Raw genomic sequence first — 22925 nt, forward strand, 5'->3', positions numbered from 1 at the left:
TATTACATCACCGTAATTAAATTTTGACAAAACTAATGTATCGCACAGCCTTACTCTTAGTAATGGTGTTATGTGATGATAATCCTAACTTTTAAGAGTTTTAGATGAATTAAGTCTATTATCCAATCCTGCCAGTACTAATATCCTCTTGGATCCAACCCACATAGTATTCCATAGCTTGCATCCGACTATGGAATAAACACATCGCTTATCTTTCTTTCTCGCCTTATTCAACTCACACACACATTGATAGTCATTGCTGTCCAAAGGACATTAAGCACACGTCCACACATCCCCAAGGGATTCACTTCTTTTATTTAAAGAGACTGTGAAAATGCGCATACCAGTTTTAAAATCTAATATATAAAATTCTCGTGTCACAGTTTTCGTTGCCATACTCCTCCGAAACGGCTTGACCGATTTTGATGAAATTTTTTATGCTTATCCGGTATCTATGAGAATCGGCCAACATCTGTTTTTCATACCCCTAAATGATAAGAGTAAGGCAGAACAGCGTTTGCCGAGTGCAGCTAGTATTATATAATTATGAATATTTTAAAAATTCTCAGACCTACTTTAGTACATAAATAAGTAATATCTGCTTATTTGTTTCATTCCGTGCCTACCAATTAAATCATCGCCATACAAGAATTTTAACTGCATTAATACAAAACACATACAAAACCCCAATACCCGTCAAAAAACTTAACAATCATAGAACAAACAGTCTATCATCCATACAACAATCTCACTAGAACATAAACCAAATCCGAAATAATCACAAATGACAACACACAATCGAAACTACCTAAATAACGGTTTTAAAACGCGGTTTACTCACATGATAATCTATTCAAAACGTAGATTCCAACTATTGTCAAAACTAATAAACTTTTCTGTTTTAAATCCATTAAATTTTACCTAATTCCAAGCAAACACACACACATTAACAATATATCTCATAAATCGCGTTTCAAAATCGTCCAAGACAAAGTCACAAACACTAGCCAAACACAATCAAACAAATCGTACACTGAATCGCGATTTAAAACCGTTAAAAACTAATTATGAATACACACCGGAACATCTCAACACACTACATAATACATGTCATGTCATGTCATGTTGTTATATGGACGATCGCCGGCGTCTCGCTTTCGCCCCGCGCGCTATCGCACTGGTTTAACAAAAGTTTATATTATGATACACTATCAGTTAGTTAATTGCGAGTTTATGGCACGAATCTAGTGTAATGCCATAAATTAGACTCCTCTGTGAGGCATCGCAATTTGAAATTAACTTTGCTGAAGAAAAATAAACTAAGTTCTCTTGGCTGTATGGTTTTCAATAATTTTAACGTCTTATAACATTAGCGTTAGACGTTAAATGAAAAAATCATTGAAATAGAAATGAGTCTTGAATCGTTAAAAATAAGAAAGACCAATACTGCCGACATCTGGAAAAGTACTCAATATACCAACTGCGGATAAATAGGTGGGGGTAGTTCACAAATGAAAATTATTATGTGACCATCAAGACATATAACATCTTAGTCTTCCAGTTACCACGCTCGCAGTAAAGCGTTCGCAACAATGAAAAAGATTTTTTTTTTTCTATGTCACAGTCGGCAATGGAGGTGGTGGGTCACCTGATGATAAGCTACCACCGCCCATGAACATTTGGAGAGGCATAAGGTCCATTGCAGACCTTGGGAAGAGATTAAGAAAGGATTGGTAAGAGGAATAAAGGATATGGGCCTCCCCATAATTTCACTTAAAATCTATTAGTCTTTCAGTTGTTAACAAAATTACCTTTTAGTTTTTTATCAACTACAGTTCGTCTTATCTAAATTAACCCTCTACTCGATTCGCCTTACAAATTAATCCATTGCATACGTACATTCTAACACGTAACAGAATCATACACAAGATCGCTTCACGCACCAAAAATGTCGCATCCACGTGTCGACTCTTTGACGCGACGACTGTCACGTCTATAACTATTTGTATCTACAAGCAGTTAATTTATAAGTACGAAAGGTCATCGTTCAGTAAACGCACGAATTTGTGAAGATATAATTCAAAGAGTATGGCCGACCGCGCCGTAGCGATTTTATTTAGCTATTTTAATTTTTTTAAATAAAATATTGATATATCATTTTTAGTTAGCTTGAATTTCGTGAGAGACAAGTCTTACCATGGTTGGGGAACTTTTTATTTTCATAAGCAGAATGATATATTTAACGTTCGTTATATTAATATAGACTTATTAGACAGATGACAGTCCAAGAAGAAGATATTAACAAAAACACGATTTTTAATGATCTGCGCGGTTAAAAAAACAAAATAAATTAAAAATAATAATATGAAATGTTTTCATTTCTCATTTATCTTGAATATAGTTGTAAGTTCATAACTTTATCATAACTTAACATTACGATTCGTAGTAGTAGTTCCTGAGATTAGCGCGTTCAAACAAACAAACTCTTCAGCTTTATAATATTAGTATAAATTAATATAAATGGGCTTGCCATTTATTAATGAGATTGAAAGTATAATATTATAATGTCAGCATTGTTCAGTGAGTGACGAGCTTTATATTACACGAGCGGTTATCATAAACGCTCATTTGAGTTTGATTTTAAATAGATTTTAATTGCTTTTATTAAAGACGAGTGAGTGTTGTTCTTCATTAATTTACATACATATTTAAAATATGCCTTAATCTATTGAAAATATATTTTTAACGACGTTCCAACAACGTGGGAGGTTCTTTATTCGAATCTAGTTTAGTTACTCCATAGTTCCGGGGGTTTTCAACCGATCGCCGTTATTTTGTATTTGTCAAGAGATTGTTGTCATTTGGTCTGATTTTAGAATCTGGAGCGTCATCCCTTTGTCATTTGGCTTGATTTCAGAACATAGAGCGGCATCTCTTTGTCATTTGGGTTTATTTCACAATCTAGAGCGGCATCTCTTTGTCATTTGGGTTTATTTCACAATCTAGAGCGGCATCTCTTCGTCATTTGGTTTGATTTCAGAATCTAGAGCGACATCTCTTTGTCATTTGGGTTTATTTCACAATCTAGAGCGGCATCTCTTTGTCATTTGGGTTTATTTCACAATCTAGAGCGGCATCTCTTTGTCATTTGGATTTATTTCACAATCTAGAGCGGCATCTCTTCGTCATTTGGTTTGATTTCAGAATCTAGAGCGGCATCTCTTCGTCATTTGGTTTGATTTCAGAATCTGGAGCAGTCCCTTTGTCATTTGGTCCGATTTCGGAGTCTGGAGTGCTATCACCCCCACAGGGACGTCGGCGGACGTTTTATATAAATGTTTATTTAAATACTGGATAATTCAGATCTACGTTGTATACACACAACAATTAATAATGCACACAACATAGTTCTGTGGCTGTTGTTACTGGATTTCTTAGATCAACGGGTGAGTGCTCACCATTTTATTCTAATTTACTTACCAAAACAGAAAATTTCTAGCAACAGCTGAAGTTATTATATTATTTTATAAAAAGGACGTATATTTGAGTTTTTTAAACCGACTTCAAAAAAAGAGGAAGTTACCAATTCGACTTTATTTTAAAGTTTGTTTCCCCCACAACTTTCGATTGGGTGAACCGATTTTGAACATTTTCGTTTTGTCTTAAAAATGGTCATTATGATTAAAAATGTAAAAACAAAACAACTCACCCATAATTTTCTTAGGCGGCACCTTCCTTTGCTCCCTCTCCTCCGCCTCCTCGCGCCTCCCCTTCCCCTCCCCCCACTTGCGCTTCCTCCCCTCCCTCTCCTCCAAGAACATGCCGAAGTCCTCCGTGCCGACGAGCGATAGCCTCACGCTCGACTCCCACGCCAGTTCCTCCTTCCTACCACTCTCATGCATAATACAGTCCCTGTCTGCGTCGAGAAATTCCATCACAAACGGGCCATCGCCCGCAATGCACCGCACAATAGTCACTGTATGAACGTTGCTACGATTGAATGAATGATCTAACTGAGCGAGCGAACACTGAACGATTCGGTTAGAATAGAACGAAGAACGAGTTGTACAGCTTCTTGATCCCGGTGGTCTCCCGCTGCCGGTGTCTCTGTAGCAGTTGGTTCTCTATTTTCAACAGCATGTTTGTGCTAGCCCTGCAGAGGTGATACTGTATATGGTGCACCAGCCCTGGGAATGTTTTCGTCGTGAAACGATTGCCGATTAGATACGTCCGCAGCGTGCTGGGAATGGCCTCCATGGGGCACGCAGGGGGGGCTGTGTCGAGGTGATACGCTCGATGCTGCCTCGTGAACAGAGGCGGATGCTACGGCCCCTGAAATTTACGGGAGCGTGGTTAATTTCTTTTGGATCTATATACAGTAAGAGCTTCCGTTCTGAACAATGTCAGGGATGATAGAAGATAAGTAATTAAAACTTTATATAAGAGAGGTCAAGTGTACTAACAATAGTAATACGTAATATAATAAAATTAGTTCTATCTCATAAATAGAATCGAGCTTCTTAAAAATTTTCTTTTCTTAGAAATTTACCTAATTTCCTAATGTATTCGCAATATAGCCCAACTTAAAATATGTTTCGGATCTCAATTTGTCGACAAATTACAATATCGCTTAACAACCTTACGTAGATATATCCTACTAATCGTTCCTACTAATATCATAAACGCGAGAGTTTGTAAGGATGTGTGTGTGTTTGTTGCTCTTTCACGCAAAATCTACTGAACCGAGTGCAACGAAATTTGGCTGGACAACTGGGTCCGATCCCGATATTCCTACGGGATACGGGATACTTCAAATGATGATGACCTGTTGAATTTAAACAGAAGCAAAATTTCAAACGACACCTAAGGGTGCTTATCAAAATCAAATACTTGCGTAAGTGAGTTCAAAGTATTTATTAATTGCATATCAAATAAATGTTGACTACACGATATGCGAGTCTTATAAATATTATGTAATAAGAAATATCGGCAGTTTCGTGACCTACAAATTAAAAGTATTGTAATTTCTAATTATTGCTTTTAAATTTATTTGAGATATAGATATGACTAGCTGCGCCCCGCGGTTTCACCCGCGTAAGTCCGTATCCCGTAAGAATATCGGGATAAAAAGTTACCTATACGTTATTTCAGTTGTTCAGACATCCTTAAAAAATCATTAGTATGACTAATGATCTTTCGGCATTCAATTTACACATATCCTAAATAAATTATACACTTAAACCTGTCCCTTAAATCACTCCGTATATTGGTCTTAACCGAATTACAATCCGTTCACTAATTCTTAAGCTTTACGCGATCATGCACAAAGACAATTTTAAACAATTATACCCATCTCTTTCTTAGAAAATGAAAACAGATGATACGTTTATCTCTTTCTCGCACAATGAACCACTTAACGAACTGTCAAGGCTCCATGCCAATAAATTAATAGAGCAAGAAGGAAACAATTTCCTCGTTCAATTCAGACTTTTATTCTATTAGACTCTATGAAGCGCATTTGCTCTGGAGATACTGTACAATGTACCACCTAGTCATCCAAAGACGAATATAAAAATCGGTCAAGAGCGAATCGGGCTTGCGGCAGTAAGGGTTCCCTACAATCCAGTTTATGACCGTGCTAACCGGTGCTTAGCTTCCATTTTATAGCGACAACAGGAATACATCTCTGAAAATTTCAATTCTATAATTTTCACGCTTCGTGAGATACAGCCTGCTAACAGACAGACAGACAGATAGACAGGCAAACAGAAAGGCAGGAAAATTTAATAAGGGTCCCCTTTTTCCGGAACCCTAAAAACGTATTTTCTATCTCCGCGGGATTATTAGGATGAGCCAAAAAGTAGAAGATGAAATTAAACCGTTTATATACGCAATTAAAAATGCATTTCCTATATAAGATAAGAACAAATTTTCGATTACTCTCCAGGGTGGATCTGTAATTTGCATGACCATAAAAAACAAACTTTCCATTGATCATTGACAAGCTTTTGTCAAAAAATGAATAACTACCAACCTTTGCGACTTTAGAATTGAGATCGATTAAACGTCGGACACAAGGTATATTTCTTAAATATGTAAGAGAGAAAGAAACCTGCATCATCATAATTTTACGATTACAGAGATGGCCAATATAATTTAAAATCTATTATCGTTTTTTTCTGTATTCCAATTAACAACAAGTAGTCTTCTAATTAGGTTTAGGTTATTGATGATTTATGCTACTCTTTTTTATGGCAGAGCAAGCAAAGAGGCCGGTGGGCCATCTGATGTTGAGTGGTCACCACCGCCCATGAACAGTTGTAACATATCTCGTATTACAGGTGGTATGCCGGCCGTTCAGTGACATATAAGCTTATTTCATTTTCTAAACATTTATATTCTTCCTTCCTTCTTATTGTGGGAGTCGAGCACGCTTCGGCACGAATTGGGCCAGCTCGCACCGGGGAAGTACCACACCCCCACAGAAAACCGGCGTGAAATAGTGGCATGCCACTGTGTTTCGTACGGTGAGTGGGGGAGCCGGAGGCCTATTTCCTTTTCCTCACCCGTCCCAGTCCATTCCTTCTTTCCTGTCATGAATTCGTTCCTTTTCCCTTACCCACTAAAAGCGTGCAGCGCATTCGCAGAGGCACTACCTTTGCGAATGTTCATGGGCGGTGATAATCGTTTACCATCAGGCGAACCACCAGCTCAGTTGCCCGCTATGACATAAAAAAAAAAAAAAAAAAATATTACCTTGACATGAAGTGGCATGACAAGCGTGGTTTTAATAAGTATTACTTTGTCTTACCCTAAGATATACTTCAACAGCAATTGAAGATAGTAATCTAAATTTTTTCAAGAGTTTCTATTCTAAAATCTCCAGTATGTTCAAAATAAAACAAACGATAAATGTAGGATCACAATACGCAAAGGGAACAGTAAAAAAACAGTGTCTATCTACAACTAACTATCCTATACAATTGTCAAAACATCCCCAATAGAGCCACCCTGTTATATATATACGACCTTATATACGACTAGTTTAAATCGATCTTGAAAAGACAAATAACGAAAATAGACGTGAAAATATCTCCTCAAATCGAATCGTCGCTCCGAATACCCCGAACCATTAAATATGATTGACTCAATCAACCTGGCGAATCTCTAAGGCCTCTCGCTGATATTGTTCAGAAAATGACTAACGACACGTGAATATTGTATGGAAATTTATAGAAATACTAGCTGACCCGGCAAACGCTGTTCTGCTTTACACTTATTTACACTTATTTAGGGGTATGAAAAATAGATGTTGGACGATATTCAAACATATCCAATATGGACACAAAATTTCATAAGAATCGGTCCAGCCGTTTCGGAGGAGTTTGGTAACTAAAATAACACTGGAAAGATATATTATCGGTTAATTGGACTTATTTGCTTAGAAATTAACCGTATGCGCACGTTAGTGCTAATGTTATTTCGTGTCATGTATGACTAAAAATACTAGTTTTTTTAATAATTAATGAAAATAATACCAAAAAAATATCAAAAAGTTCACTAATGGCGAAAATTTAAAATTACATCCGACTACATAAAACTAACAATACCCATAATTTCTACCCTTATAAAAATTTTTCTTCCAAATCTTACCAAATTGAGCCACCGTGTCTCAAATCACACCAACACATCCACAATCAACATTACCACAGCATCCAGATCAGAGCTGAAACAACACCACAAAACCCTCACCTTAAACCGTCCTAGTCCAAAAAACAATGCATCCGCAAGGATCGAGTCCAGTGCTCGCGAGATTCACACACCGCCAGCCATATTGGCGAAATTGCGTTGCGCATGCGCCATACCACTAGCGTCTCCGCATGTTAGTCTACCATTTTGTACGCGGGCGACGACGCTGCACCAAAATGTCGCTTTCCGGTACAAACGCTAATTTCGAGCGCGGCGTATGGAGTACTTCTATTGCTAAATTGGCAGCGGGCATACGAATAAGTGTCGTTAATTCCTTGGCCAATAGCGCGCGAGCATCGCGGAGTATTGGGATCACTTGGCAGGGTCATGCTACGTCGGGTCAACGCGTTGGGTACCTTTCAGTGTGGTCCTTGGTTCCGTATGTTTGTGATCTTGCCTCCTGCCTAAGAAGACACATAAAAAACCTCAATTGCTGCTCATGATACAAATACATAGCGACATCTTCAGACTATACTGTTCAAGCAGGAAGAAATATGGTAACGTTATCCTGTACAGATCAAGCCTATGAACATACAAATACAAAATTAACTAGAAAGAAAAATACCTTATCGATATTTATGTATCAAATCAAAAAATATACAGAATAGACGCTTCTTCAAAGCATTAAAGCAAGAAGCAAAACAAAATAGGGAGGACTTCATTACAATAGGCTCTATTGTTACGAATAGAATGGCCTTATCTCTGGAAAAACTATGAAGACAAAATGACGATTGTTGGACAGTATCAACTAATTTGGAAAATGCATTAAGTTCCTGCATGGAGCAATAAATTGCTCTCAATAAATATCAAATAAGGCTAAGACATTTGACACTTCTTACAGTGTATAAAATATAATGATATTTATAATTTAAACTACAAGAAATTGTGGCGCGTTAACTAATGACCGTCAGGGCGGGCGGGAAATACAGTGAAAACTTCGTGGTATCAAGAGAAACAGAATATTTCTTCACTAATTTCGTTTGTGTAATTTTTTAAGTTAAGAAATTGATCGGAATTATTGATTTCGTGTATTCGAGTATATTTCAACAATTAGTAAGCTAAATTATATGTAACTAGCTGCGCCCCGCGATTTCACTCACGCAAGTCTATGCCGTATTAATATCGGGATAAAAGTTGCCTATATGTTATTCCAGTTGTCCAGTTATCTACGTACCAAATTTCATTGCAATTGGTTTTGTAATTTTTGCGTGAAAGAGTAACAAACACACACACATCCTACAAACTTTCGCATTTATAATATTAGTAGAATCTACTACAGATAACATATAATTTAATTTCTATCTAGGTCGAATCGAAGTCTACAAAATTGAAGAAGAAATGTTTTTTAGTCTTCAATTTTGTAATGACATAATGTTCTTTAAAAGAAATAAGATTGTTTTCTTATTATTTTTCTTTTATACCTATACCACGTAAGTTAAAAGGGTCTATATTTATATTTGCCTCTTGACTTTATCAACGTCCGTGAACTATATATAAGAAATAGAAATAGAAATAAAATATAACATACACTTAAAATATTATCTTTCGTCAACTGATGTTAGAAGAAACCGTATTCATACATATTTTCAACCGACTTCAAAAAAGGAGGAGGTTCCCAATTCAACGGCTTTTTGGATTCAGATTAGCAGAGACCTAATAGCTTTCAATAGGGGTGAATGACGATGCATTTTTTATTTGAAAGTTAGTGCGTCCCGTGGTCTAGTTCTGGAGTTCGAGGTTCTTCAAGGCGATTTAGATAATGTTAAAATTATAGTGAAACTTCTTTAGAATCGTTGTGATTTCAAACCTGATGCAACGGAAAAAACGACAGGTAAGAGACACAAATACAAAAATGTGAAGAATGAAGCCGGCAAAGAATATACATACAATTTTATTCATTCTTTTGTCGATTTACTGAAGTTTCACTTCTATCTCACCACCATTTTTTCGATAAACCTCCTAAGCATTTTAGTACTGATACATTCCCAGATAAGACTCGTTTCCAGGAGCGCAATTTAAGGCAATCAGTTTGTTCGAGACGCGTGTGATCGTCGTTGCTTTTTAATTGGTATTTATTGGGCGCAATTAAGCGGCTGCTTCGCGGAGTTGTTGTGGTGAATTCGACGACATTTTTTTATGAAGCGGTTTTAAACATTAATTCTTTTTGCCTTACAAAAAACGGTTTATTTTTATATGTCTCCTTTTTTTATAGCGGGAAACCGAGCTTGGTGGTTTGCACGATGGTAAGCGATGACCACCGCCCGTGAACATTTGCAGAGGTTGTTGTCCTAGCAGCGAATGAGTTGCCCGCTTTTAAGAGATACGGAAATAATACAATGGGCTCGGATGGGTCAGGAAAGGAAAACGGGCCTCTGCTTCCCCACTCACTGTATTTCGTACGGTGACTGGGGAAGCCGGAGGTCATATCGTTTTCTTTGCCCTTCCCAGTCCATTCCTTTACTAGTCGTCGATCCTTCCTGATCGCTTACCATCAGGCGAACCGCCAGCTCAGTTGCCCGCTATGAAAAAAAAGGAGAAGTCTTTATAACTCTAGTGGTGCATGTAGATGAAATCGCTTGCTCTGAAATCATTCACATATTATATCACACTGGTAACATAATACATTAGTTAGTTATTGGAAAAATGGTATGAGAGCCTGTCGTGATATAATGAAGTCCCGTGTCCCCCTAGTGGGGTATGGGGCAGATGATGTACATCTGTTTCACTGATCGATTTTCTTTTAGGGACAAGTAGGTGATCAGCCTTCTGAGTCCTGCCAGGACCTCTCGGTTCTACGCTCACGCATTAACCACTGTACCAAGGAGGCGGTCGTGATATAAATTACTTATTTAATTGTAATTATGGATAAGGATTATAATGAGGTGAGTACCAAATGCAAATATGAAGGGTCAAATTACACGGTTAGACTGTTAACCTAAATATTAAAGCAGAGGATGTATTACGAGACCTGGATTCAGACTGACAGGATAATCGAGTATCAGTTATATGCCCGTTATGAGGTTCAATTATGTATAAGAGAATTAGATTATAAACTCGGGGCAATCGTAGGTCAAAACTTATCCGAGTAATAAAGTATTACACGATAAAATAAAAATGTCACCCTAAAATGAATAAACTCGAGCGATTAGAACACTCTCATAAATTGTTTTTTTAAGACAATATTTGATGTATATTATTATTAACCAAGAATTGAAAAATCGGATGAATAATGTCGCAATCCCATTTGGATATTATGTTATTTTGAAAACTCCAAATGTAAATCCTACTATCCTATCCTACTGTCCTACTAATCCTGCTAATATTATAAATACGAAAGTTTGTAAGGATGTGTGTGTGTGTGTGTTTGTTGCTCTTTCACGCAAAAACTACAGAACTGATTGCAATGAAATTTGGTACGTAGACAGCTGGACAACTGGAATAACATGTAGTCAACTTTTTATCCCGATATTCCTACAGGATACGGACGTACGCGGGTGAAACCGCGGGGCGCAGCTAGTAATTTCTAAAATAGACGGGTCTCTTTGCGAGTAAATCGCATTCACATACATCCATCGTTTGCAGCCGCTTTTTCAAGATTTGCTTTTAAATCCTATAATGAATTTATTCGTTTTCACGTTTTAAGCGCTATTTGAATTTCAAAATGGTTCGGGTCTAGAAATTGTTACTTGTTTGGTCTATTTAATATTGTATATTAAATTCATTTGTTGTTTGCATTTGAAAAACAATATAAAATGGTGGCCATATAAGAGACCGGTTGTACCCGCGTCTTCACTTACGACGTGATGATGATGATGTATATAGTATTCCTCAATAAGGGAGTTCCTTAGCGGGTTCAAACAAACAAAGACTAGCTTTATTCATATTATTAGTTTGGATAAATTTTTCTTTTTCGTAAATATACACGCGAAAATTGAGCAAAGCCAAGTAAAAAACATATACTTGTATATTTGTTTAGTATTTTTGTCAGTGTGTGTTTAACGATAAAAAAATAATATATATTATAGGTAAAACACACACATACGAACGCGTAAACAACAAATCCCTCACCATTAATGGAAGCCCAAATGAGAATTAGTCAATCAACAAGCCGCGACTCCAGGGGGAATATCTTCATTACACCCCGGACATCAAATCATTCCCATTAATGGATTCGCGGGGCCGACTGTCTGACGTATACCCGTCCCTGTCGCACCAATGGATGTCGCGTACCTCTCGCACTCTGGACACGGCTACGACACGTGATCTGTAACGAAAAATTGGGCTACTTTAATCACGCAATTGGTACATGAATACGTCTTATATTATTGGGTCCTTAAACTTGGAGCGCATCTATTTACTTATGGTAAATGACCTTGAGCAAATTGCTGGTGAACATAAAACCAACAGAGACATGGATATGGGAGACGACGCTTTGACGAATTGGGCCAACTCGCACCGGGGAAGGTACCAACCCCCAGAGAATATCATGTACAGTGTTTCGTTCTGTCAGTGGAGGAGTCGTAGACCAATATCCTATTCCTCACCATTCTGAATGGACTAGCCAATCTTTTACCCTCGTCGTCTTCTTTTTTTATATCTTACCCCTAAGCGGGCTAAGCATTTACAGCGGATCTACCTCTGCATATATTCATTGGTCGTGGTTATCGTTTATAATCAGGCGAACCACCATCTCGGTTGCCCGCTCCAGCGTAATACAGATAAATTTGTAGTGATAAGTATGAAACAGTGACATCACTATGTCTCGCTGATAGATTTTTTATACGCAAAATACGTATATATATATATATATATAGCCTAGACTAGATAGATTCGAATCTTGTTCTAGTATTCGCATGAGAAAAGTCCATGAAGACAGTATTATCAATTTTGCACCATGCAGTTTTACCCTACTGTATTGTTGCCCAAATTCAAACTAATCATCGATCGATCAAACTAATGTTGAAACTAGATTTGTACGAAGTTTGTCCCCCGTAAAGTACGACGCAATTAGCTGCAAGTCAATTCACAACGGTCTCACGTGACTGAACATTCTAGAATTACGTCCTTTGAATATTATCAGCTGAATCGGAATGGCGCATTTGTTTCATTTATGTATTACTAGACGCTAGTACCGACTCCACCCGTATATCAAGATTCTTACTTTATCCCAAGAAAGCATTTAATCGGGACAAAAAGTATCCTATCACCCAAGTCAGCTCATATCCTGTCTGTATAACAAATTTCATCTAAATCCGTCCACTGATTTCAGCGTGATAGACAGACAAACATCCAAACAAGCAAACTTTCACATTTACAATATTAGTGTGATAGTGGATTTACGAGTGTATAAGCTCAAGCTATAATTCAAGAATTAGTCATGCCGATACTTGGATGCTATCAAAAAAAAGAGAATTGGCGAACAGGGCTCCAAGTCTGTTAACTTAAGAATGCTTCAATTGACAGACAGTTCAAATGACAGATTTCTTAGTATGCTAAATTTCATGATCAATGCTGTGCCATCGGAACACAATCGAATTGCAATTAAATTGTCATGGAATATGTATTTTTTGGGATGTTTTTGTTGGCAACACTGAGAATTGTCTCATCGAGACCCCAGTGCCATTCAATACTATTGTCACTAGAATTTACTAAACAAGTTTTGCTTCTTTCACATTTTTATTTAGTTTTTTTTTTGGAATACAAATTTTGTAACAAGGTTAACTGAATGTGAACTGAACTGAAATGTCAGTTGAATCGAAATGGTGTGTTTTTTTACTATAATATCAGACTTTGTACCCCCCTGTATTATCTTACCTACACTTTTGATCCATTCATGATTAAAAAAAAACTAACAGCTGCATATATCACAAATGCGGAAGTAACACTGTTAACATGTTATACTTATACATACATACAAGCCAAAAGTTTATAAGTAATCGCCATAGCTATCTAACTCAAACTGAAACATGCATTTATTCACTAGACTTCTTCTACAAGCACTTTTGAATCGCCCAAACACAGTTGTACCATATATCACCGGTACAGAAAACGGTTTCAATAGAGAAGATCCGACAAGAAATTTTGTGATTATTGTTTTTAAATCATGTCAATTTTACATTTTAATTTGTCACACTATGTATATCCTACTTCCTACTAGTAATATTATAAATGCGAAAGTTTGTAAGGATGTGTGTGTGTTTGTTGTTCTTTCACGCAAAAACTACTGAACTGATTGTAATTAAATTTGGTACGTAGGCAGCTGGACAACTGGAATAACATAAAGGCTACTTTTATCCCGATATTTCTACGGACTTACGCGGATGAAACCGCGGGGCGCAGCTAGTTAACCATAATGATGCCAAGGAACTGTCTTGTGGTTCACAATTCTGCATCATTTATGCCTACAATTTTATAATTTACAACCATTGCTAGCGTAGCTTCTAATAATTAATTAGCTCGGTCGTTTATAACCATTAAACAAAAGACGTACGTATTGTATAAAATTAAACATGACAACACTTTTTCACACAGCTCATGCCTCCAATTTCACCTCTGGCAACGTCAAGGGAAGGACCTTATTTAACAATTGACCAGCCAATTATACAAAGCTATGGAATATCAACCTTATGCTGCTGTAAGAAGGAAAGATCGCGTAAGTGCTTGTCAACATAATAAGTGGGATTGATTGTATTGGGTTCAAACTAGTAGCCGTGGGTTTGCCGCGGTTTTACATTCTAGACTTCGTTCGAATTATAATTTTTTTTTATTACTGGACAGTGGCGGCATTCGTTTACATAAAAAAAAAATATACATCACTGTTAGGACCGGGAAGACCAGAGCCAAAAAGAAGAATAGATTTTTTTATACGTTGTCTATAGTTGCATTAACATCTATTTTCATTATCCGCTTTACATTTATAAAGTTTTGTTGTACAAGGAATTCAATAACGTTCAAAATTTATCACAGAAAAAAGTTAAGATGCATAAATTACAAAACCAAAAAAGTTATATGTATTGATAGCATAGTTTTAAGTCATTATAATTCTGCTAACTTTGTGATAACGATTAGTCAGGAAAATGCAAGACTATTATTATAATGAACTTCATAGATTAAAGCAGCACTTACTCTTTTTGGTTTAATCAAAATATTTCTAAACATTTCACTTATATAATACACAACGCAACTATGCTTAAAAAATTATTTAAGTGATGCTAGACTGAATATTTCGAATAAAGAACACAAAAAAAAACTTATCTACAATTAACAAAAATATATACATATTCACAGATAACAAACTCACCAAAAAGTATCAATAGCGCGAACGCATCTTGATTCCATTATGTCACAATGTTCTTAATTTTTTTTCTAAATTCAAATCGGACGCATGCGTACTGCCAGAAATCCGACACGAGTCTGGATTGCAGTTAAATTGTTACAATGAGGGGACCACTACAATTGGTGCAACGGAATGTTTTAGGACAGATTAAAAATCATCATAGATCGGTCAATAATGCTTATGGATTCGTCATAGACATTAAAAAAAATCTTATACGACTATCACGAAAATTAGTTGTTTTATATACCTTTGTATTATATATAATATAAATTTTTAAATAAAAATTTTCAAACTCTCCCAACTAGACATTTTAAATAGGATCACATGGCGGGCGCCAGCTTCAAGATAAAAAAAAAGAATCATAGGAATCGGTTCCCCGTAAAAGAAAAGTTATGAAATAACAAACAAAAATACTATCGAAATGATAACTTTATTGTGAAGTCGATCGAAAACAAATAAATAAGTCAATATTAAGTGATCTCGTATTCATGAAATGGGTTACGTGTGAAATATAATATTTACTGGACCCATTCACTGGATTCAACTACATTTTATTGAAAATATACATTTTTAAGGGGTTGCCAATTGCTACCCATACACGTAACCTGGCGAGACATAAACCAATTCGCGGATATGTAACTAAACCAGCAATGAACTAGACGTTCCTAAATATATTTAATGCTAAAATAAATTATAATTATAATAATTACTAGGTATAGGGTCCTTGTTACTGTCAAATAAAGAATTTATTATTTTTTTAATTTATAATAAAACGAGCTTTTGCACGCGTCTTCGCACGCGTTAAATTCGGAGCAGTTTCATAGATGTTATTATACATACCATCCTCATGAATCATTCTATGTATTAAAAAAAACCCCATCAAAATCCGTTGCGTAGCTTTAAAGCTTCAAGCATACATAGGGACATGGGGGCAGAGAAAGTGACTTTGTTTTATACTATGTAGTGAAGTTGACGAGATATAGGCATAGTATTTTCTTGTGTTTGATTTTACGCGAGTATTATACATTTAGAAATTCAAAACTTTTTAACGGATTTTAAACGCGATTTATTCATTATATTATTAACCCGACGTTTTGAACACTTTACAGCGAGCGTCTCCCCGTGACCACGCTCTAAATATAATGAATAAATCGCGTTTAAAATTCGTTAAAAAGCTTTTAATTTCTAGAGATATACGCATCTTAAGTCGTGTAATTTTTTTAAGTGTTCGAAAATCCACGAAGTACAAAATTAAAACCACACGAGCGACGTAACGGGCGGAAAACTAGTACCTATAGCTATATAAATAAAAGATACAATCACGTGCACGCCCTGTATTTAAAGTTTAATTTAACAAATTATACAATGAATGGCAAGGTCGTCTTCTATTCAATCAGATTAATCCATTCCTATATCATATTGTTGCTAACCAATACAAAGATAGGTCCCATTAAGGTATCTATCTACTGCTATTCTATTTCAGCTCTACAAAATTAAAACATTTTATAAGATACCTAGTACAATAAATATCCAACAGTTTAAATAATAAAAAAAAACGCGCCTCACTACATAGTATAAAACACAGTCGCTTTCTCTGTCCCTATGTATGTTTCTATCTTAAAAACTACGCAACGGATTTTGATGCGGTTTTTTTTAATAGATAGAGTGTTTCAAGAGGGTTTTAATGACAAAATTATCTTCTACTCGGAATAAACGCGTGCGAAGCCACGGACAACAGCTAATCAATATTAAAATCATCTAAACTGTCTCACTTGCTCTTATAAAGTTTAATAATTATATTGTCACCAATCCTCAATAATAATACAAAGTTTGAATTTAATATATCTGTTAAAAGTGAATCAAAATCGAGTCTAAAGGTAAAACCTCCTTTAAATTTTTGTTTAAACAAACAAACAGGTTAAGTTAATAAAATAATAACAAATCGAGGTTGAGGAAAGATCATAATTTTTTTGATGGTAATAATTTTTTTGCAGTTGCTCATTACCTAATTTATACGGAACCCTAAGTGACCGAATCGCACTTGACTTTAAATTTAAATCATCATCATCATCAACCCATATATTTTCCCACTGCTGGAACACAGGCCTCCAATCAGGCCATAATCCGCCACGCTAGCCAAGTGCTGGTTGGCAGATGTCACATGTCGTCGAACTTTTGATTCTTGGACATGCCGGTTTCCTCACGATGTTTTCCTTCACCGTTTTAAGCAGTGATGATGTTAGCCACATCTGCAGATAAATTGAAAAATCAATTTATTTCCTGCACGCTCGCTCGGTCTTGAACCCCGACTTATCGATTTTGAAGTCCGAGGTTCTCACCACTGAGCCACCACTGCTTTTCACAGAATAAGCCAATCAAATAGGTCACTACAAAAATCCACTATCTTCTTATTGTTAGTTTTCAAGCGATAAGGCTGATCAGATTTTCATGCATTTTAGCGCAGAAGTAGTCTGCATTAGCATACAAGTTCTTTAATAATTTGTAAGTTCGTACCACACTTTATATATTCAAGTACATATAATTAAGTATGTCATATATTACGACAATATATGTACTTAATATGATTATTTCTTTCTTATTTTCACGTATAATTAGATTACACGTGTATTTTTGTCAACCGGATATTCCAAAAACGAAGGATTGATTTGTTTTTTTTTCTACAGGATAACTTAATGGCTTAAATTTTTATTGAATTACTGTGACCTTATTTGTAGAAAAAAAAAGAAAACTAATCCCAAGTCCTTCCTTATGACGTACCAAAATGAAAATATTTCGACAAATATATTGTTAAAAATATTCAAATAATACATAGAGGAAATATCGAAGACGATGCTAGAACTGGCTCGTGCGCTAATTTCATAAACAATCAAGTTATTCTATCATATTAGCACACACTTCTATTGTTTTTGTACATATTACTACTGCTCATTAGAAAATTATACGCCTTTAAGCTATAATACTGTCTATGGAATTTTACCATGGAGTATAGATGTATAGTGACCGCCTCCTTGGTACAGTGGTTAACGCGTGAGCGTAGAACCGAGGGTCTTGGGTTCGATTCCCACAGAGAAAACACCTCTAGGTCTGGCAGGACGCAAAAGGCTGATATCATCTACTTGTACATAAAAAAAATCGATCAGTGGAAAATATGTATACCATCTGCCCCATGTAGGGGACACGGGACTTCACTTTGCTTTATAGATGTAAGGAAAAAGTGTATCTGTGGAATGTTTACTATTTTACCGTAGAGGATGGAGGTACGGATGAAATAGTGTCCGTCGAAATGCGTTAAATGGTCGTGACGTCACATTAGCTTCAAGCGAAATGTTAAAGAATTCGAAAAAAAGATCGTAATAATCCATTTTTGTATTCCTAACGTAAAACTAAACTAAGTCTAAAGTTTTTGTAGTGATAAAATACTGCTATTATTTTCATCGTTTATTGTAAAAATATATAAAATTAAACCACAACAATAGTAGTCTTATGTCATATACATTTCTATAAAAAAACACGTAACGCTGTTATAAAAACCCAGTAAACACTTCAAAATGATGATTTAACGATGCAACAGTTTGCAGCTTTGCTTTCGACTTCAATGCTCCGTCCTCTTCGTTGTCGAAACAAAAGAATATCCGTCTCGCTCTAGCATGCACCAATCCCATAGAGCACATAACGCAAGGCTCTCGCAACATATACACGTAATACCCAGTACATAGATACGGCCCATCTTGATCCAATACCTCTATTCCATTGTTAGAAGAATCTCGTTTGCTTACAAATTTTCTGTGCCCAAATTTGACATTTCGGAATTCCATTTTCAAAAAGTTCAACAATTCCAAATCTATAAACGCGTCATCGTCAAGTTTATGGTCGATGTCCCATGCTCCTCCTTTTTGAGTTCTAGCAACATTGTCTATAGCCAACATTACTGAATGTTGAATAGGGTGTTTCAATCTGTTATCTGTGGATATCGCAACAACACTATTAATACTTGGATCAACAATAACTGTCACATTTAAATCTTTTGAAACTCTATTAGAATTTACGTGTCCTATAGAAATGCCTGTCCTTTCACAAAACCATTTAGTCACTACAAACACCATACGCATATACAATCTATGCAATTTATTTTCGTCAGCCGAAAACACATTATCACTGAATAGTTTTTCTAAATATTTATCCGGATGAAAATTGCATGGCCAATACTTTCTGGTGTCATCGAATTGCGATTTGAGCTTCGGTGGTAGCATTGGTACATCTGCTTCCTTGAAAGAATCAAAAATTTCAGTTAATTTTTCATCACATCCCGCCAAATATTGTTTAATACTTGTGTCTTTCAAGTAACTACTTGGGCAGAGCACAATTTCCTGTTTTCGTACCCTTTTCAAGTGCTGCAATTCCCTTAAAGGCATCTTCTCATTTAGAAGCAAGACTGTTTTCGATATAGCTTTAACATCTTTAATATGTCCAATACATACTTTAGTTATAGGCAGAGGAGCTGATACTACCTCATCTAAAACAACCTTTAAGGGTTTATCTGTAGAAGCAATTAGATCAATATACTTATCAATAGTCATAAACATATCAGCTTCGTCCAATTTGGCTTTCTTTAACGGAGGTTGAAGGGAATCCGTATATTCGTTCATTATTTTCCCTTGCTGAAAACAAAGCATAACCACTGTTCACACATCACTCTAACAGCTCAATGTTGGCACATAGTATATAACATAGTATTTACGTCACATTTACCTTCAAGTTAAAATAAGCATCACTAATTGGATTTATACTGAACTTGTCACTAATGGTATTCTGATAAAAATAACAGTTTTAGTTCTTAAACAAAACAATAACTTTTATTGATCATATTTTAATTTTATTGCTTATTGTTTGAAATAAACTGAAGAATCTTGCGTTTTTTCTCTCTATATATATAGAATAAATTAAAAAATAATACATGTGAATATCAGATTTATTTTTTCAGTAGGAATATCGGGATAAAAAGTTGCCGATATGTTATTCCAGTTGTCCAGCTGTCTACGTACCAAATTTCATTGCAATTGATTTTTTATAAATATATTGTGATTGATTATAAACAATAAGAAGACAAATTACAGATCCCAAGTACTACATTATTTAAGTTTTGTTGAAGACATGGTCTTCTAGATGATGAGTCTATGAAATTGTGTTATAAAAAATATGACATGGTATATACATAATTGTGATAATTTTCTGATATAAAATGTAAGATCAGAAAGGAAGCACAAAATTATATTGTAGTATAATCATAGACAATAACAAATCAATGTAACAATAATAGATAGGCAGAGAAAGATTTGTGTATTATGAACAAGCTAAGAGCTGTGGATACCCATATTGTATATAATATTATATGTATAGTCTTCCTTCATAAATGGACTACCTAATACTGTAAGAATTTTCTAATCATATCAGTACTTTATGAGATGATACAATCAATTTGCTTCTTAATACAATTTCTTCAGTCTTATTCTGTTATAAGTATAGATTTTATGATTATATACTTTTATTTGTATGTATTAGAAAGCTAGGTGTCATGAAATTTTAAACCTAAATTAAGTGGCAAGGGCATTTTTATCTTTTAAATAGCATATTTTTCTTATAAGCAGCATTAATTACACAATCTCTAAGATAATAAGCAGTGTTCTTCTTAGTGCTTTCAAGTATAGTCTTATTGGAATTATTATAGTACAGAATAAGATAACTATTACATTGAGAGAATGCATGAACATGTTTAACTGTATCTAATGTGTACGATCTTTATCTTTACATGTGTAAATCACTATTTGTTTAGACTATTACGAGCTGTGACGATTATATTCCAGTTTATTCCTATTGTACACAATATTGTATTATCAATAAATAAATTAAGATTGAATATGCAAGATATGCATCTCAAACGAGTTATGCATATATCACAAACAATAACGATAATTATATAATGTTGTTTCTGGTTTTCGGCGTTTAAATTATCGCCTAAAGATAAAATTTCTCATAATAACTATAAAGTTAATACACACTCTCAAGCATGTATTACGTAGGAGAACTAAACTCTCAGAATATGTCTGAAGGCACGTAGTCACATATTTCCAATTCGTCTCATTGATAAATAACGACAATATAAATAAATTATTGATAACTTTACCTTACTAAAATTTCCACTTGGTACGCTAATAACAGCGCCGCGTTATTTCCGGTTTCTCACTTGATTCGAGTTCAATCTTGAAGCACTGAATGAATAATAATGACTTAATCTTTATCTAAATGGAATATTATTTACTTCTCACACGTTGAAATTATGAAAATATAGCGACGAGCAGCCATTAAATCGCTTCCGAGTTCTATACATATGACGTTTGACAAATGACAAGGAATTTGACATTGACATTATGATTTTGACATATATGTATGTTGTTTAAAAACTCATCGGATGCTGTTGTATTGGTAATGTTCGATCGAACGATTGAAAATAAATTAATTATTGAGAGATTTATAATGAATTAATAGAAACAATTAATGCCAATTTTTTAAATTGAGTTTGTATGTAGTGTATGCATTATTCACTATTAGCTGTAAATTAGCTAGTTGCCCATTAATATATAGTTAAAACTAGCAAACCCGGCGAACTCCGTGTCGCCACCAGATGGCTTCGTTTTTCCCGCTTTTCTGTTGAAATTATTCCAGAATTTTCTTTGCTCTAAACCTCACGGAGCCTGAGACCTTTCCAACGAATGCAAAACCGTGGAAATCGGTTCGTGCGTTCTGGAGTTATAGCGTCAGGAAGGAAAACCCGACTTATTTTTATATAGTAGATTAAGTTGTAGTAAGTAGTAGCTTCTCATATCTTAAAATAGATACTTAAACATGTATTACTTTTCTATGTTATTTTAGAGTGGCCCACCAAGGTGGTTCGCCTAATGGTAATCGATCACTATTGCCCCCGAACATTTGCGCAAATGCGTCGCCCACTTTTAAAGGATAAGTGATTATTAATTTTTGGAAAGAAACGGCCTCGTTTTTAATTGAATTATTTTGTAATAAAATATTTGACATTCTATTATTGAAATAAAATAATTTAAATATATTTGTCTACGATGAAGTGGAAGGAAGGAGAAGCAGTCCACTTAAAAGTTAACTTGCCAATTTCCAATAACCACAATCTCTGAAGTTTACAGGATTTGCGAGTTGATTAACGATATGTAGGTCACACTCCCACAAGGAATTAAATACCTTTTTATTAAGTTATTACCTACTATGTTATTACATAGTTACAAGAATCGTTTTTTAGCTAATGACGTCGTATGACTAACCTAGTTTTTGTATGTTATAAAAAGTCTACTACGTTCAAAACAGCTAGTGTATTTTATTATAAATCTTAACCATTAAACAACAATATTTTAAATCTGTAATAACTGTTTAAATCTCTTCCAACCAATCTTTGATTTATCAAAGCATCACTGTAGACTGAAGTGATGTTATCTTATCTAAGATTTATGATAAAAATAACAGATTTGTTTCTTCATAGAATTTATGAATTGGAGAGAAATTCGATTTACTACAAAATATATAGTGGAGAATGATATTATAAGGAAATAAGAAAAACACTTAAGTGTTGCGAGTTTTCTAAACGTTTCTGTTTCGCTTAAATAAACAGAAACGTTTAAAAAATCACCCAATTAATGTATGACCAAGCCAATCGTTCTTCCTTATTTTATTAATTTTATTCTATCGGCTACAGAAATACATCATTGAAATTTAACCTGTCTATCACGATTCATAAGAT

At 35.1% G+C, this 22925-nt stretch overlaps 2 protein-coding genes across 5 annotated transcripts in view; both read right to left on the reverse strand.

Moving 5' to 3' along the window:
• The window catches only part of LOC119836391 (transcription factor CP2), a 42618-nt gene extending 38646 nt beyond the window's left edge, over positions 1–3972 (reverse strand). The window contains exon 1 of the mRNA XM_038361698.1: positions 3710–3972. Coding sequence (XP_038217626.1) covers positions 3710–3935 — 226 coding nt within the window. The 5' untranslated portion in view covers positions 3936–3972. The remainder of the gene's footprint in view (positions 1–3709) is intronic.
• Positions 3973–4015: 43 nt separating this feature from the next.
• On the reverse strand, positions 4016–21484 carry LOC119836392 (probable inactive tRNA-specific adenosine deaminase-like protein 3). 4 transcript variants are annotated; one of them, XM_038361701.1, is made up of 4 exons: positions 21288–21484; positions 11818–12013; positions 7753–8153; positions 4016–4332 (listed from the first exon to the last, which is right to left on the reverse strand). In XM_038361701.1, exon 4 carries the CDS (start codon positions 4255–4257, stop codon positions 4042–4044), a length of 216 nt encoding a protein of 71 aa, XP_038217629.1. In that variant the 5' UTR covers positions 4258–4332; positions 7753–8153; positions 11818–12013; positions 21288–21484; the 3' UTR covers positions 4016–4041. The 4 variants fall into 4 exon arrangements, with proteins under 4 accessions (XP_038217629.1, XP_038217630.1, XP_038217628.1 ...); XM_038361702.1 differs by having other exon boundaries at positions 7654–8153; XM_038361700.1 differs by lacking the exon at positions 7753–8153.
• Positions 21485–22925: the final 1441 nt, after the last annotated feature.

The sequence above is a fragment of the Zerene cesonia genome, chromosome 24 (assembly GCF_012273895.1).
Source record: "Zerene cesonia ecotype Mississippi chromosome 24, Zerene_cesonia_1.1, whole genome shotgun sequence".
Lineage (NCBI taxonomy): Eukaryota > Metazoa > Arthropoda > Insecta > Lepidoptera > Pieridae > Zerene > Zerene cesonia.

Bases quoted from the DNA above. Each gene is read 5' to 3' on its own strand.
- LOC119836392 (XM_038361699.1), bottom strand. From the start codon at position 19,752: ATGAACGAATATACGGATTCCCTTCAACCTCCGTTAAAGAAAGCCAAA.